An 18293-nucleotide genomic window follows, 5' to 3' on the forward strand; every position below is an offset into this window, starting at 1 on the left:
GAGGGGAAGGAGGTTGAAAATTTGGAGAAACAGGTGAAGGACGTGAATTGTATGGTAACGAATGGTAATTAGACCTTTGGTGGTGATCACTTTATAGTGTATTCAAATGTTGAATTATATTATGTTACAGTTAAAAATTACATAATGTTATAAACCAATTTTACCTCAATCAAAAAAAAAAAGATTGTTCAAGTACTAACTTTGCTGTTAGGCTTTTTCTGTCTCTTTTAGGCAGACCTCAGACGCACCCTCTGTTCTTTCCTCCATTGTTAGCAAGAATACTGTTATTGGTATTTGGGGTCAGGACTTGAGTTTTTCCATTCCAAACACTTGACATAAATTTCAGTATATAGTAGCTCAATCATCTTTGCTCTATTTCTCTACATTTTTATTTAACCTACCTGAATATTAATGCTTAACACTGCATTTTTTTTTGAACCCTGCTAAGCTGCTAAGTCACTTCAGTCGTGTCTGACTCTGTGCAACCCCATAGACGGCAGCCCACCGGCTTCCCTGTCCCTGGGATTCTCCAGGCAAGACCACTGGAGTGGGTTGCCATTTCCTTCTCCAAAGCATGAAAGTGAAAAGTGAAAGTGAAGTCGCTCAGTCATGTCCGACTAGTGCCCCTACAAAAGAGTTGTGTGGTATTAATATTAATAGAATTAGCCTTTAGATAGCTTTGTGAAATGTATGTTTTCATTGTAGGTTTAGGAGAGAAGTCCAATTCTTCCTTTCCCAAACAACCCTCTTATCTTTTAGTTCCATAATGATCCTCAAGGGCAATCAAGTTCTGTAAAACAAAGAAATCACCTTAACCACCTAATATTAGAAATTTCTATTTGTTTCTACCATGATCTAGATCAGAAACATTAATTGCAAAAATAAAATCATATGTTTACAAGACAAAAACACCAGCACAATTACTTCCAAAATTACTAATTTCAACCCACCTCTGCTTAACCTGGATTCTTGTCAATGAAATTGAAGAAATTTTGCTCATTTGCCTTATTGCTTTTATTTATATTAATTGACATATTGATGTAGGTAGGCTCTATACTTTTAAACAGTTTGATTTAAAGAAAAATAACTGTTATAAGGGAAGGTTTGAGGAAAGAGTCACTGAAAAACTGAACATCAACCAAAGTTCAGTCAGGAGAACAGAAACTATATTATGTTGCCTATAGAACTTAATAATAGGGTATTGTTGCACAGAGGGCGAAAGGGTGCTCCACACCAAAAAGGGGGACACTGAGGTGATTCAGATATGTGGTGTAGGAAACTATTACCACCTTAAGGCTGGGGAAGCAAATGGAGAATTCTGGGTTATTAGAACTAAGAAGCTCAGAGGATAGGTCCTATTGTCTAGGGCATGGACCTTTGAGAACTGGGCATAGCCTTGCTTTTGTGGGTAACTCTGAGGTGTTGTGATGATTTCTTACAGCATAAAAATGGGAGGCTGGAGCCCACTGCTGATGACAGGCTGATGGGCCATTACTACTGAGGTGATGCTGATAGGAGCAGAAAGCAAACAGAAGGGAATACATGTCTTCTCCCCTGCTCCCACCTACTACCCTCTGTCCAGTGACTTCTATTGATAGAATCTATCAAGAAGCCAGCTGGCAAAGGAGATGGATGTCTGCAGAACCCTAGCCCCAGTATTAAGTGTGAATATGGAATGGAGATATGATAGCTTAGTAAGTAGTACTGTTGCTGTTTAGTCGCTAAATTGTGTCTGACTCTATAGCTACCCCATGGACTATAGGCTCCTCTGTCCATGGGATTTCCCAGGCAGGAATACTGGAATGGGTTGCCATTTCCTTCTCCAGGGGATCTTCCTGACCCAGGGATTAAACCCCTGTCTCCTGCATTGGCAGGAGGATTCTTTACCACTGAGCCACCAGGGAAGCCCTAAGTAGCACTAAGAGCAATTAAATCAAGAGTGGTAAGCCATGGTCACTTAAAGTAACCATCTTGCAGCTTGAAAAACTCAACATGGTCATATACTCAAGACCTTAAGAAATTAATATTCTTCTGCTGAGTCTGTCTGCCATTAGACATACACTTGAGTATGCTTGTCACTATAGGTATCATTCAATCATCCAATCTGAGAGCTATATGGCAGATATTTTTCAAGGTGGTTGAGTTTCAACAGTGAAAAAATAAATAGGTTTATGCCCACCCTTGTGGAACTGTCATTCTAATAAATAGAAAAAAGATAACATATAAAAATACAATGTGTTTGATGGTGAGTGCAATGGAGATAATAAAGCAAGTTGTGTGTGTGTGTGTGTGTGTGTGTGTGGTGGGGGAATAGGGATTGGAGGTGGGGGCAGCTCTTTCATATGGGGTGGTCATGGAAGATCTTAATGACAGAGTGCAATTACAGTAAAAACCCAGAAGAAAGCAGTATGGTTGAAGATCTTTTCAGTAGGAAATGGCTGTATCTGATAAAAATGGGTGGACTTTTTTTTTTAATGGATTTGCAATTTAACTATTTGCATAGTTCTGCTATAGACAACTGTGACTCTAGCTGGGTAACATCAACTTACTGTCAAATATAGTACCAATTCAAACATTCCACAAAGCAGTGCTCATCTCTTCCACTGAGAGAAATGCTATACTTCTTCATGCAGCAGGTTATAAAAAAATTGCTGATGGTAAAAGAACTAGCTGAGGTATGTACATAATAGCCTACCTGTACTAAAAAAATATTTCCTCTTTCAGAGTCAGGTATGAAATTCTAGCCTCAAACTTTTTCTTTGGATGATCTGAGTAAATGTAAAATGTCCAAGCTGTACATAAGATGCCTTTGATGTCTTTGTCAAACTTCATTCTTTAATTAAGAGTTAATGAACCTTGATAATTGGCCAACAGTCTTTAAGGCAGAAAGTGGGATGGATACCATCAGTGCTCTTAATCCAAAACAATGAAATCACTGTTGGCATTAGAATCATGTTGCTTTTTGTTCAGATAATTTTTTGTTCTTGGAAAATACATGAATACTTTGGATTCAGTGGTACCAGAGATGTCAATACTAACTATGATTAAGTATTCCTTTAACCAGTTTGCCATTCAAACAATAAAAGTGAACTTACCTGTAAAGCTAGACATCTGAAAATGTTATAACCCAGTTATATTTTTATGTTAAAGGCTTTAAGAAAAATAACAGTAATTCTGGTCCTTGAAAAGAGTGAGTTGTACCATGTAATGTAAAATCTTTTTCTGTAGATGGTAATAATTTCCTACAGGAAAACTTAAGGTGGGTATGTCTTCATTTGAGAGGAATGTATTTGAGACTGGATATGTAGAAAGTAGAAGTTTGAATTAGTCTACTTGTTTTCAACTTTTTAAAAGGAATCTTTGGAGGTCAGTGGTGTCTACTAGAAGGCAAGAACTTGATTCTGGTGGTGAGACCACCACACCTGGCTTGTAGAGTTTGCAAACTTCGTGCCTAGGTTCCTCTGGCTGTCAAGGAGGTATAACAGTAATTGTAAACTTTCTTGCTTTGACATCTCTGGCTGAAGCTGGTGTATTAAAACAAATTATTATTATTAAAACACAATGCATGTATGCACATAAAACACCAGCATGGTGCTCTTTTCAATTTTATATTACATTTATAAAATACTGGTCTTCCATGCTCCCTTCACTTTAGGTCAGAGGAGAATAATCATAGCATACTAATCCAATTCTCAAAATACGGAGGAAATATATTCTTTAAAGCTCCGTATCATCCCTTTGAGAAGCACTAAACCGCCTAATCCCTTATGGTCTCTGTAGCAATTGCATGATGGCCCCCATATTAAGTCTTTGGCATGTTTTCAAATCTTGGTCAAATTACTTTTTATCTGGAGACTGGAACTATCAGGGAAAGACTAGGGGAATGAATTGGCTAGCAGAATTAAAATTCTGGCTGTTTAACATTTAACTGAGTATCAACAACGTGTTAAAGTGCTATCTAAACATAATTAGCTAGTCATGGCGCAGTGGGCTCTGCCTAAATTTAACTGTGAAATTAGGTTTAGGGAATGTGAAAATAGGGGGGAATTTTTTCTCAAGGGAAACGGTGGTGTCAGCACAGCTGAGGAATGTCACAATAGCTACATTTAGTCAGTTATGATCATCATCAGGGCATCTCCTGGACCGAGGCAGGACAGGGTCTATTCTTAAGTCCATTCTGAGACTAGGTGATGGAAAGGAGTGGTTGAAGGAGACAGGCTTACAGGGGACGACAGAGGCAGACAGGAATGTAGAGGGAGCGAGAAAAGGGGGTGGAGGAAAAGAGGTCTTTAAACCGAGCGCTGGAAGACAGGATGGGAGGCGGAAGTTAAGAAAGAAAAAAAGAGCGGTGGGCAGTGGGTAGAACTGCGTGTAGTCTTGCAGGTGAGTAAAACGTTAAGTCAGTAGGTGGAGGTCGGGGAGCCCTAGTGACTGAACGCGGAGGACAGCGTGATCTTGGCGAGAGATAATCATTAGTTTAGCTGCGACAGGCGGCCAAATCCTTTTTTAACTTTATTCTTATTGCAGCACATATGTGGCTATCCGGTGGCGATGGCAGGGCCAACATAAAATTAATGGTGTCAGGATTGAGGATGTGTGTCCTCCGCCTCCAGCCCCCCTCGGGATAGGGGAAACTGTCCACCATCCCCGCAGAACCGCCAGTGGCCGTGGCTCCAAGGTTAAGCCACCAGGGCAGTGAGTGGCGGGCAAATGAAGAGGGCAGGGTGCGCAACCACCGGGATGAAGGAGGGTCGCGGAGGATCACAGACGCTCCTTTTACGGGCAAATATTTAATATTTCCCGAGGTCACTGTCCGGCGATCAGTTCATAGGAAAACAGGCAACGAAAATAAAATCACATGTGCGAACATGCAAATGAAACAAAACCAAAGAAAAACAGCACCGCACTACAGGCGCTCCGATCAGGGAAATTCACGGCCTCCTGTTGCCAGTCGCCCGGCGAGGACAGCGGACAGCCGGGCGGCCAGAGAAACGAGAGCGAGAAAAGTCCTGGGGCTCCTCTCCTTGCCTGGCTCCGTTGACCCTTTCACCAAACTGCCCTCCGAGAGAAATGGGCAAGAAAAACGCCTGTGCAAACGTGCCTCGGCGGGCTAAGGAGGAAGTGGGGCTGGGAAGAAAGGAGGGATTCGGAGAGCTCAGCTGTCCCGGGAAGCAGGAGGGAGAAAGTCTCTCCTTCCAGGCCCCGGCGAGGAAGGAGATGACTAGTCCCGCAGAATACGTCCAGCTTCCCAGACAGGAACCTTTAGCCGGGGCAACGGAAGGGCAGCCCCATCGTGCCTTCCTCTCCCCACCCCCTCTCTCCTCCAGGTCCCCGCCAGAGGGAGAAAGCCGCCCAGGCTAGCTGAGCTGCGAGCACGACCGTCCCACCGCCCTCCGCCTCTATCCGCGCTAGGGCCGCGGTGGACCCGCGAAGGGCGGAGTGGGCGAGACCATTGGAAAGGCTGGGAAGGGGGGGCAAGGCAGGAACGCGAGGGGCGGGGCCTACTAACCTATTCCAGATTTTCCTGTCCTCTTTAAAGCCTTGCTTTGGGAGAAACCCCGTTATCATAGAGGAGAAAAGAGATTTGGGGTTTTTTTTTTTTTTGAAAGGGGAGGAGCGAGTGTAGGAGGGCGGGGTGGGAGGAGTCGCGGCTCGCACTTTGGGATCAGACGGGAGCGCGAGTTGCGCGGGTTGGGCGGGCGAATCCCTGCTCCTGCTCTGAGGGTCCAGCTTCCTCTCCCCCTCCCGCGCGGGGCGGGGTGGTGCGTTCCGAGTTCCCAGGAGTTCGAAGTGGGCGGGTGCCGGGGTGGGGGGGGGAGGGGAGTGGCGGCGGCGGTGGTGGCGGGCGGCTCCCGCCTCAGCCTCGGCAGTGGCGTCGGCGACGGCGGAGTCGAAGCAGCCGCGAGCGCTCGACTGAGTGTCAGCCTGCGGCGACGGCTCAAGAACTGGGAGTTAGGGACGCGCGCACCGGACCTTCCGCCGCGGCCACTGCCGCCGCCGCCGCCCAGAGCCGGAGGCGCCGGGGCCGGGGGAGCCGGGCGGCGGGAGAGCAAGCGGGCCGGGGGGAGGGTGGGGGATGGCGCGGACCCCGGGGCCGGCTCCACTGTGTCCCGGAGGCGGCAAAGCACAACTTTCCTCCGCTTCTCCCCCCGGGGCCGGGCTCCTGCTGCCGCCCCCGACGCCACCGCCGCTGCTGCTGCTGCTTTTTCCGCTGCTGTTCTTCTCCTGGCTCTGTGGTAGGTGAACCTCGGCTGTTGGCGCGGGCTGAGGGGAGGCGCGACCGAGTGTCCCTGTGCCGCGGCCGGGCCGGCGCGGGCCGTTCTCTCGTGCGGAGGGCGGTTGTGTTCGGCGGTTGGCTGCGTGAGCGGGTGCCGTGGACTTTGGCTGGAAACTTTTCGCCGCGCCCTGGGCGAGGCCGGGGAAGGGCCGGGGCTGGCGAGTGAGGCGCCGACTGCCCGCTCCCCTCCCCCGCGGCCGCGCGGCTCGCCACGCTGCGGGTCGGGGTTTGGCTACGATGTTCTCGGTCCGGACGCCGAGTGCTCGGTGCTGCAGGGGTCCTTCGGTGTTTGCTGTCGGGACCGTTACTTGCTCGCTCATTCGCGGAGGAAGCCGAGAGCACGGACTTCTGTGCTGGCGCTAAGGTGATGGGATGGTCGTTTGCCGCCTCATTTTTTCCCGGGTGTAACTTGAGCTGTGAGCCTAGGTACCTTTAGGAACACAACAACCGACGTCGGAATGAAGCCTTTGGGTTCCCACCCCGCTTCTCCTTCCACCCTGGAGAAGGCACCGTGTTAGCCCACCCTGCAGCATCCCCTACAGTTTTCTTCGATCCTCCGGCCTCTTTCTGCCCTGGCAGCCTCTGGATCGCTTTGCACTGAGCCTTGTCGCTGCCTTCCAGTTTGTGGGACGTCTGTCTCACTGTCCATGTTTATTTTAGCTGAGCCAATTTGTCTTCAGGACTTTGATTTATGTGTAAAATACCTGACTGCATTGGCCGTGCCCCGGCTGTTCTGGTCAAAATAAGCCCCGCGCCTCTTCCTGCCGTTCTTCCCACATGTTCTGTTACAGTTTTGTCACACTTGGGAGGTGGTCTCATTGTAAGTTCACTTCCTAGGCATCAGAGACTAGAAGCCTACTTGTTAAAGAGTATCGTTAAATAAATATCTCCGTTTCGTGCGAGAGACGTGGACTTAAGTGATCCTTGATGGAAGGCGGCGATTTGGGAGACTAAGGCCACCGGTCTAGCTCTGGGGACTAGCTCTGTCTTTTGGTGATACCGGAACACAGCAGGACGTTATTCATTCAGTGACTCCCACTTAGCAGGAAAGTGGAGAGGAAAACTTAGGCTTTGCTCAATGCATGTTTTACCTGAGACATTTTTCTGGTACATAAATCTGCTCTTGGGTGTCCGCATTTAATGAAATCTTAAAAGAAACCAGGAAGTTTAGCAGTATTTACTACAAGAAAAGATGTGTGCGGTTTTCTTGGATGGTGTGATTTAGAAGAGAATCCTATATACCCCTGTACCGTTTAGGTATGTCGGGGTAGCTGGTTATGAGGAAGGCAAAGTTTTCAAGAGATTGAGTGCCCCTTATAGGCTGAGAATTTCCACTACCAAATCACTGTCACGTTTAAAGCACTGCAATGACAGTTTCTGATTTACAGAGTATAGTATGATAAATGGCATGTTATCTAATCTATGTTGTTTCTGTAGTCCCACACCCCAGGTGTTTGGTTTCAGGACACAATTCTTAATGCTGTTACTTCTTTATATTGATGCAAGATTCTGGATTGAATTTTGTGTACTGTTCTTTTGCATTAAGGAGTATTGTGGAATATGGTGGGAGGAAAATGGGAGGGGGATGTTAACAGTTTACTATTCTGATATAGATTGTGTTAAAGACTAAAAATGTTTGTACCTCCAGTAAAGGTTTATCTAGCTAAGCAAAGCCCCATAGAAGACTGAAGCAAGGTAATATGTACAGGTAATACAAGGAAAATTAAATTGGGGTAATAATTTCATAGTTGTTGTGAAAGTAAAGTGTCATTTACTTTTTGAGGAAACACTTTGGAATTCACATGAAAGAAGAAAAGAATTTTAAAAAAATCTCCTTAATAATGTGCTTGATATTTTAGAGTCCTGAAAATTCAAGTAGTATAGGCAAATGGACTGTGATTTAGAGAGGTGTACATTGAAGTTTTTAAGAGTCATCTCTGCTTGTAGTTGTAGAGACAAACACTAGCTTTGTATTACTGTGCACTGCTCATTTAAAGAGCTTCCTTTTTTTGGCTTATAGTGTTATAACACCCTAATTTGTGAACCCTTATTACAAGTTTTTTTCTGTCAACCTTTATTTTAGAATAAAGTCTTTGAATAGGGCACAGTTGTCCTGATTTATGGATACTTAGTAAGTATGGAGAGAAGGCAATGGCACCCCACTCCAGTACTCTTGCCTGGAAAATCGGACGGAGGAGTCTGGTGGGCTGCAGTTCATGGGGTCGCTAAGAGTCCTACACGACTGAGCGACTTCCCTTTCACTTTTCACTTTCATGCATTGGAGAAGGAAATGGCAACCCACTCTAGTGTTCTTGCCTGGAGAATCCCAGGGATGGGGGAGCCTGATGGGCTGCCGTCTGTGGGGTCACACAGAGTCGGACAAGACTGAAGTGACTTAGCAGTAGCAGCAGCAGTAAGTATGGAAATGGAAATTTCTTCTTGTAACCTGTGCATTGATCTAACATTCATAGTACTACTTACAAGTTTTGGCATGTACTGATGATTGAGTTTAGTTTTATTTATTTATAAAATTTTATTGAAGTGTAGTTGAGTTACAGTGCTTTGGAAGGTGTTAGAAATAAGATGTTTAGGCTTTAAAGAGATGACTATATGATGATTTATTAATTAGAATGCTTTGCTTATTTTTACCACATACAGATTATTTTTTTCTTTTTGCTGCTATTTTTGATATTCTGGTTACATATAGCATGGCCTTAACTATGCTAAACTCTTGGAGTATCCTCTATTACCATAATATCATTTCTATGTCATGCTAATTTTACTGCTATAAAAAACCCCTCATATTCAAACTAGTAGACATGATATTCTGAAAACTATGAAAAATTAATCAGATTTGCTCCTTTGAAGGGTGTACATTATCTGTCCTAGTTGAAGAACTGAAATTCTCACTCATCGAAGTTAGTTTGTGTGTGTATATGTATGTGTGTTAAGCTTGATAAAGCATAGGTGTAAAGGTTAAGAGGACTAGATTTTCAACGTTTTCTGACTTGATAAACATCATTTATTTAAATCTGGAAGTCCATATTTCTTTATGATGCCAATGATCAATTCACATGTGATGAGATTTATCTTAGTTTCCCTTCCCGTATTTTTCTTGAGGGACAGAGAATATTAGCAGGGATATGGTATTGATGAGAGAGAAGATAGACTATTGACCTAAGTTCCAGCTCTTCCCATTTTCAACAAGGTTTTATCTTAAATGGATATTTAGAAGGTTATAGAAGGAAAAAATCTATTATGATGATGGAACATTTAACAGCACTTTCAGAAATTTCTTTATTCATGGCACTTGTTAGACACTAGAGGACATTGAATAAGGCAGAGTCCTGGCTTCAAGGAGCTTACAGCACTATAATAGACGTAATGTAAACAGATGGTTGTAGGGCTTCCCTTATGGCTCAGATGGTAAAGAATCCACCTGCAGTGCAGAAGACCTGGGTTCGATCCCTGGATTGGGAAGATCCCCTGGAGAAGGGAACTGCTACCCACTCCAGTATCCTTCCCTGGAGAAATCCACGGGCAGAGGAACCTGGCAGGCTACAGCCCATGGGGTCACAAAGAGTCAGACACAACTGAGTGACTTTCATATAGGACAGCTTGGTGTTTATGACAGATTTGTGCATGAGGTACTGTCGATTACCCAGAAGAGGAATACCTAACCAACTATGTAGAGATACTAGTGTAAACTGAGAAAAAAAAAGTTACCTAAGAAAAAATCAGTTGAGTTAGATTTTCTTATTGAGATAGGTCATTATGGTAGGTGGTATAAGTTTGCTCTTTGCACTTTATGGTTAAGATACTAAATAGGCAGTTTGAATCTGAAAAAAGATTGTCACTTACAGCTGTGTGAATCATTGGTAAGTTATTTAACCTCAGTAAACTTAAGTTTTCTCGTCTTTTCAAAAAAGGGTGATATCAACTTGCTTATAGAGTTCTTGTGAGGATTAAGTGAAAGAAAATAAAATAGCAGAATGCATGGAATATACATTCAAATTTTAGCATTTATGTTATTTCATACTATTATTAGCGGCTTCCTTGGAGGCTCAGTGGTGAAGAATCTAATCTGCCTGACAATTCAGGAGACGTGAGTTCGATCCCTGGGTTGGGAAGATCCCCTAGAGAAGTAGTAAATGGCAACCCACGTCAGTATTCTTGCCTGGGAAATCCCATGAACAGAGGAGCCTGGTGGGCTATAGTCCACGGGGTGGCAAAAGAGCTGGACACAACTTAGCTACTAAACAACAAAGACCAACCAACATGGTATTTGTCATTCTTAAATTTTACCCTGATGACTTGAATAACTGGGTTTTCAACTTGATTGCTTTTTTTATACTTTCATCTTTATTTTGAGTGTATAGCCCAGTCAGTGCTCTTGAAGTGTTTGTTAAATTTACCTCAGATAAGTATACAGACCAGTTTTCAGAATGTTAGGATGTAATGAAATTAACCCAGTTGTGTAATTGTATGGAATCTAGTTGGATGGTCCCATAATGATGTAGAATGTGTTTTAGGACTTGGCGGTTCTGTATGGTCACTTAGAATGTTAGTGGTTATATTGAAAAGTGTAGAGTCGAAAATGTGCAGTTGAAGATGGAGTCATAATTTCATTTCTACTTTAGCAAGTTACTGGTGGTATCAGGTTGGAGCCTATTATATATATTGCCCGTATCAATCTTCCTGCTTCTAAGACGTATATAATGGCAAAGTGACCCAAATTTAAAAGGAAGCAAAAAAGAGCAAATTTTGCATTTAGCTATAGTGTCCAAAGTAGGAATTGGGAAAAGCTGGTCAATAATATATTTGTGGGTATGGGTGTATTTACTGTTTTACCTTGTTTATGTCACTTATGCATATATATATGTGTGTGTAAGAAAATATATATATATATATATATATGATTCAGCAACGCTGAGGTACATTTTGCATGTGTATAGTTAAGGAACAAAACTTATGGCTTATTGCCTGTTATTTCAAAATGATTGAAGTGAAGCTGGCTGTGATATGCTTGTTAAAAAGGAGTATTTTGGTATTCTGTTGCTTAGCCCTTAAAAAATTAGTGAGTAAATAACTTACTCCTATGGCATATTCTATACTCTATTAAAGTCCTCATAAAATTGGCAATACTGAATACATGATTTGTGAAAGATGTGGCATTTAATTAATAATAGCCAAAGTGAAGTGAAAGTCTCTCAGTTGTGTCCTACTCTTTGCAACCCCATGAACCATATAGTCCATGGAATTCTCCAGGCGAGAGTACTGGAGTAGGTAGCCTTTCCCTTCTCCAGGGGATCTTCCCAGCCCAAGGATCGAACCCAGGTTCACACTGTAGGTGGATTCTTTACCAGCTGAGCCACAAGGGAAGCCCAAGAATACTGGAGTGGGTAGCCTATTCTTTCTCCAGTGGATCTTCCCAACCGAACTGGGGTCTCCTGCATTACAGGCGTACTCCTGCATTAAAGCTATCAGGGAAGCCCTAATAATGGCTATTAATATGTAAATATAGGCTAAATTCAAAGAACCTTTAAGTAAGTAATGAGTGTGTCAGAAACTCAGATCCAAAAATCTCAGCACCATTAATGTCATACTTTTGGTTACCTTTTATATTTTTATCTAAAATTATCTTGAACCCGTATCCTTTCTTGAGTTTATAAAACTTATGATTTTCTGTTTTAGGCTCTGACATAGATTAATTATTTATGTAAATAAAATTTGTTGTGAATCTTTATCAAGGGTGACTTTTAGGTTTTTTCCTAAATGGTTCACTTATTACAGCATAGGTCATTAATTTAAAATTTTAGTGATGGCTGCCTCCTGTAAGTCTAGATACAGCTATACTGCAGGTATTATATGGACAAGAAAATGGCAACCCACTCCAGTGTTCTTGCCTGGAGAATCCCAGGGATGGGGGAGCCTGGCAGGCTGCCGTCTATGAGGCCGCACAGAGTTGGACACGACTGAAGTGACTTAGCAGCAGCAGCAGGTATTATAGCTGTTTCAGAAACGATATTGTATTGCATACTTATATTGTGAGTTTTACATGTTTTCTTTAATATTGCATCCAGGGAGATTATTTTACTTGCAGCCCTGTTAATTGCCCAATATTCATTCTGCTAATTAAGATCAGTAGGAAAGAAGTACCATGTAGTATTGTGGAGTAATAAACTGGAATTTGAGATATGGTATGTAAGAACATCCCAAAGAAAGGCAGTGCCAAAGAATGTTCAAACTATCACACAATTGCACTCATCTCACACACTAGTAAAGTAATGCTCAAAATTCTCCAAACCAGGCTTCAGCAATACATGAATTGTGAACTTCAGATGTTCAAGCTGGTTTTAGAAAAGGCAGGGGAACCAGAGATTAAATTGCCAACATCTGCTGGATCATCAAAAAAGCAAGAGAGTTCCAGAAAAACATCTATTTCTGCTTTCTTGACTATGCCAAAGCCTTTGACTGTGTGGATCACAATAAACTGTGGAGAATTCTGAAAGAGACGGGAATACCAGACCACCTGACCTGCCTCTTGAGAAACCTGTATGTAGGTCAGGAAGCAACAGTTAGAACTGGACATGGAACAACAGACTGGTTCCAAATAGAAAAGGAGTACATCAAGGCTGTATATTGTCACCCTGCTTATTTAACTTCTATGCAGAGTACATCATGAGAAACGCTGGACTGGAAGAAACACAAGCTGAAATTAAGATTGCCGGGAGAAATATCAATAACCTCAAATGTGCAGATGACACCACCCTTATGGCAGAAAGTGAAGAGGAACTCAAAAGCCTCTTGATGAAAGTGAAAGTGGAGAGTGAAAAAGTTGGCTTAAAGCTCAACATTCAGGAAATGAAGATCATGGCATCCGGTCTCATCACTTCATGGGAAATAGATGGGGAAACAGTGGAAACAGTGTCAGATTTTATTTTTTTGGGCTCCAAAATCACTGAAGATGGTGACTGCAGCCATGAAATTAAAAGATACTTACTCTTTGGAAGAAAAGTTATGACCAACCTAGATAGCATATTCAAAAGCAGAGACATTACTTTGCCAACAAAGGTCCATTTAGTCAAGGCTATGGTTTTTCCAGTGGTCATGTTTGGATGTGAGAGTTAGACTGTGAAGAAAGCTGAGCACCAAAGAATTGATGCTTTTGAACTGTGGTGTTGGAGAAGACTCTTGAGAGTCCCTTGGACTGCAGGGGGATCCAACCAGTCCATTCTAAAGGAGATCAGTCCTGGGTGTTCTTTGGAAGGAATGATGCTAAAGCTGGAAACTCCAGTACTTTGGCCACCTCATGCGAAGAGTTAACTCATTGGAAAAGACTCTGATGCTGGGAAGGATTGGGGGCAGGAAGAAAAGGGGACGACAGAGGATGAGATGGCTGGATGGCATCACTGACTCGATGGACGTGAGTTTGAATGAACTCCGGGAGGCCTGGTGATGGACAGGGAGGCCTTGTGTGCTGCGATTCATGGGGTTGCAAAGAGTTGGACATGACTGAGCGACTGAACTGAACTGATGTAAGAACAAACCAGCTCATAACTGGTTTAAATGGCAAAGAATTGACAGCATTTCTGTTGATTATTTTGTAGCTGTGAGATATTTAATTATACTTGTGACTCTATAGATAGGAGAGGTTATAATATTGTCTTTTTTTTTACTTTTTGTGGTTTCCTTTAATAGGAAGTTAATAGTTTAACAGTTTTTTTTTTTTTTTAATAGGTTGGCTGTTATATCAGTAGAGGCGCTTTACTTTAAGCTGTTAGATTTCTTCAGAAGTAAAACTTTTGAAAAGGAGGAGGGTATATCTATAAATCACTATTCTCAGCTACCCAGGGTCAGCCAAAGTACAGTGTGTTGATAGGTTCAAATACTAGTTACTAGGAAATCTTTTTCAAAACAACATCCCAGACCCCACTGTGGACTAACTGGATCAGGAATTTTGCAAGGGGGTGGAGAGTGGAGCCTGGTGATTGGGGCATTTGTAGTTTAAGAGACATATTCAGTTGATTGTTTCTTCCTTTGATGAATACTATTTATTATAGCATTTTTATATTTGATTTGACCAGATGTGGTCATTATTTTGTTTACTGTTGTATCTTATATGCCAAGTATGCAGTGGGTACTCAGATTTCTTTATAGCAAGAGCTTAACCACAAAATAAAATTTAGTCTAACCCATCAGTGTCCCAATAGAGATCTGTGAACTATATACATAGTTTTAAGTTATCCTAATGCCCCATTAAAAGAATAATGAAAAGAACATGTGAAATTAATATATTTTATTTAACACAGTATAACCAAAATGTTATTTAGCATGCAGTTGATATTTAAAAATTGAGATATTTTACTTTTTTTTTCCTTTTGTAGTAAGTCTTTGAAATCTGATGTGTACTATACCCTTACAGATTGTTGTTTGGATAAGCTGTATTTCATGTATTCAGAAGTCAGGTGTGGCTGGCAATTACCATATTGGACAGTGCAGGTCTAAACTATATGTGGTCTCCAAAGTAGGTTATACCCTTCTCTGGTACTTACTCAGAAGGCCTAAAATGATATTACTCTTCCTTCTTATCTAGTCCAATTCTGGAGCTCCCAGTTTGAAATTAATTTTCTCCATGAGTACTTTCTTCACCACTTCTTTCATACAGTGAGCTTTTTTCTTTCTAAAGTAGTTACTCTTGTTACTCATTATTTAGTAATGTAATTGTGAGTTGTTCTATGATGTGTGTTCTTTGCAGTAAAGACTTTGCCTCAAGCTTCACTGTATGCATCCTAGCACCTATTACAGAATAAACACAGTTATTTTTTAAGCTTATAGATTTTTAACATGTCAGGGAGGGAGAAATTTTTCTCTGCCCTTCTAGTTTCTCCTGTGTGGTCTGAATTACATTCACATGAGACAGATTAAAAGGAGAAAATAAAACAGAAGTTTGATGCCATGTATACATGGAAGAGACTCAGGAAACTGCTTAAATGAAAGTCGCTCAGTCGAGTCTGACTCTTTGGGGTGCCATGGACTCTATAGTTCATGGAATTCTCCAGGCAAGAATACTCGAAGGGGTAGCAGTTCCCTTCTCCAGGGTATCTTCCCAACCCAGGTCTCCTACATTGCAGGCGGATTGTTTACTGGCTGAGCCACTGGGGAAGCCCTTCCAGGAAACAGCCTAACCCTCACATTAAATACCAACTTTGGCTACAGACAAAACAGGGTACTGGAGGTAGTGATTTGGGACTTCAAAGGGGAGAAAGGCAACTCACATAAAGATGTAAAACAAATGTTTGCTGGGCCTTGTAGACACAATGGGAACAGAGAGAGGACTCTGATCTCTAGGCCATGCAGAGGTTCCCCACTACACTTTGCCTTTACTTTTTACAGATAACTGGCCATAGCTCAGTGACAGGCCCTTTATCTAAAAAAACTTTTTAGGCAATTAGGGGGAAGGTCAAAATTTCTTTCTGTCTTTTGGTCCTTGGTTGTTTTCAGCTCACAATAATCCTGTGCCAGAGACATTATTGGGGAGCAACTTCTGCTCCCAAACATTTGCTTTTTTCCCTGTTTTAGAATTGACCAAATTTGCTATACAACAAAAGGGTATCAAGAGAATACTTAGCTTATGATTTCATCTTCCATGTTGAAATAAGATAATAAAACAATAATAGCTATAATAAATAGCTACAAAAACTTCTGTGAATTGACTTCATTTCCTATCTGATCCTAGCTGTCTTTCAAATCCTGAGTCCCTGGAGCAAATTCTGTTCATCTTTTCATGCTTTTAGAGCAATGTTTTCCAAAGTGTTTAATAGAACCCTAGTTTCTGGAAAAAAGTGCCATGGTTGAATATATTTGGGAATGGGAAAAACTAATCATGTAACCTCCTCCCTCATGGAAAATCACTGTGTGCATTAGTTTATTAATGGCTTAAGAAATTCTTCAGTAAAATATCCTTTTCTGCAGTTAATTAAACAGTCTGTTTTTGCTGCAGAAGCTTTGTTGTACAGAACACACTATAGGGAATGTATTCTTAAAGAGGTTTGTATACTTGATATTTATTCCTACCCTGACAGTTTTTTCTATTGCTATTTTCCAAGATAAGGGAGGAGTTTATTTATTTAATATACTAGAAAAGGTTGATAGGCTTTAAAGATGTTACTTGGTGAGAAATGTTCTTCATTGCCTTTTCTTTTTTCTAAAAATTCCTTTTGCTTTCTTTAGTTCTGTCTTTATACCTGTCTTTATATTCTGTCCCCACTGTCTTACCCATTTTGAATCTGAGAAATTTGAGAAATTGACCTAGGAGGAATGCAATTCTTCCTCTTTGGTATTAGTAGTGTATTATTTACCCCAAAATATATGTAGCTTAAGCAGTTTCTTTGGGATATATCTCATTTTATGTATTATACATATCATTCTGAGTTTGTGTTTTAGAAATAGAGTAGGTATATTTAAGATAGCTTTTCTGTTTTAATGGAAGTATACCAGTGCAGTTACTGAAAAGGACGTGAAAAAACCAAGAGGCGGATATAAAAACAGATGTACATAGCTAGGACTCCAACTTAACATTTGAGAACATTGTATAAAATTAAAAATGTGCTTGAATCTTTTTAATGGTTTCATTTAAGAGGAAAAACAAAAGCATTAATGAAGTGTTAGTATTGGAAAACTATGGTAAGATGAATTTCATATAGTGACTGTATGAGTTATCCTTGATAGACATTATTGTCATTACTAAAATATCTGAGACCATTGGTTTTGAAACTTATTAATGCACTATTTAATTTAGTCATTGCTACTGTAGGTTAGATTAAGATTTCATTTTACAAGTGTCCTTGTCATGAACTCCAAACTCCTTATAATTTGATTTAGATTAGAGATAATCATTCATGGTTATAAATTCAGTTTAATGTTAAGTAAGTCAGATAATAATCTATCTTGTATTTGAGTCTGCTTAGTGTAGTACCTGTGTGTTCAGTCGTGTCCAACTCTTTGTAACTCCCTTGTAGCCTGCCAGGCTCCTCAGTCCATGGAATTTTCCAGGCAAGAATACTGGAGTGGGTTGCCATTTCCTTCTTCAGTGAGAAGGAATACCCAGATTATTTTAAATGTAGAATTTTAAAAAAGCTTCCCTATTTTTCATTAAAGAAATTCAGATGGGAGAAGGTACAAGGTACATAGCTAACAGTCCTGTCCTCATTAAGGGCAAAGGGCTAGAGCATTATAGCATTTTTCACTAACCAGAAGTCTTCATATGTTAATTGCTGTAGCAGCTACTTAAAAGGGGTAAAAAATTACCACCAACAAAAACTTTGATAAATATATGCAAGTAATGCAGTTGTACTGAGCATCAACTTTTACATTAGCTTCTCATTCCTATAAGCAATTTTAAGGTTATAAATATGTGATTATTTTGATGACACAGTTTCATTTGCCTAGTCCACATTAGAACCAGTGTGAATTTTAGTATTGAAGTAACAGTAAGAAACTTTTCTTTCAAGTTGTTACCTTCTGTTTTACACTAGCACAGTGTCAAAGATTTGTTGTTTTTCTTTTAAAGCTGGTATGGCTTTTTCCGTTGAATGACAAAAAGAAGGCACATCTAGGTTAGAATTAGTAATACTAATGAAAACATCTTGCTGCTGCTACTGCTAAGTCGCTTCAGTCGTGTCCGACTCTGTGTGACCCCACAGACAGCAGACCACCAGGCTCCCCCATTGCTGGGATTCTCCAGGCAAGTACACTGGAGTGGGTTGCCATTTCCTTCTCCAATGCATGAAAGTGAAAAAATAAAGTGAAGTTGCTCAGTCGTGTCCAACTCCTAGCGACCCCATGGACTGCAGCCCACCAGGCCCCTCCGTCCATGGGATTTTCCAGGCAGGAGTACTGGAGTGGGTTGCCATTGCCTTAGCAAGAAATAAGACTCTTTGGACTATTGATACTCTTTTCTGTATTTAAGATAGATTATTTTTACATTTTTCAGTAAAAAACATTGTCAACTTTT

At 41.4% G+C, this 18293-nt stretch overlaps 1 protein-coding gene across 4 annotated transcripts in view; it reads left to right on the plus strand.

Moving 5' to 3' along the window:
* Positions 1–5860: 5860 nt before the first annotated feature.
* Positions 5861–18293, plus strand: part of NECTIN3 (nectin cell adhesion molecule 3) — a 145599-nt gene continuing 133166 nt past the window's right edge. For 2 of the 4 annotated variants that reach the window (XR_009731020.1, XM_061389164.1), the window contains exon 1: positions 6006–6236. Coding sequence is in view for 3 of the 4 variants with exons in the window: in XM_061389164.1 (XP_061245148.1) it covers positions 6077–6236 (160 nt within the window). In the remaining variant the exon portion in view is untranslated. Of the gene's footprint in view, positions 6237–18293 lie in introns of all 4 variants that reach the window. The other 2 variants (XM_061389289.1, XM_061389371.1) reach the window with 2 other exon arrangements.

Source organism: Bos javanicus, chromosome 1, assembly GCF_032452875.1.
Source record: "Bos javanicus breed banteng chromosome 1, ARS-OSU_banteng_1.0, whole genome shotgun sequence".
NCBI lineage: Eukaryota > Metazoa > Chordata > Mammalia > Artiodactyla > Bovidae > Bos > Bos javanicus.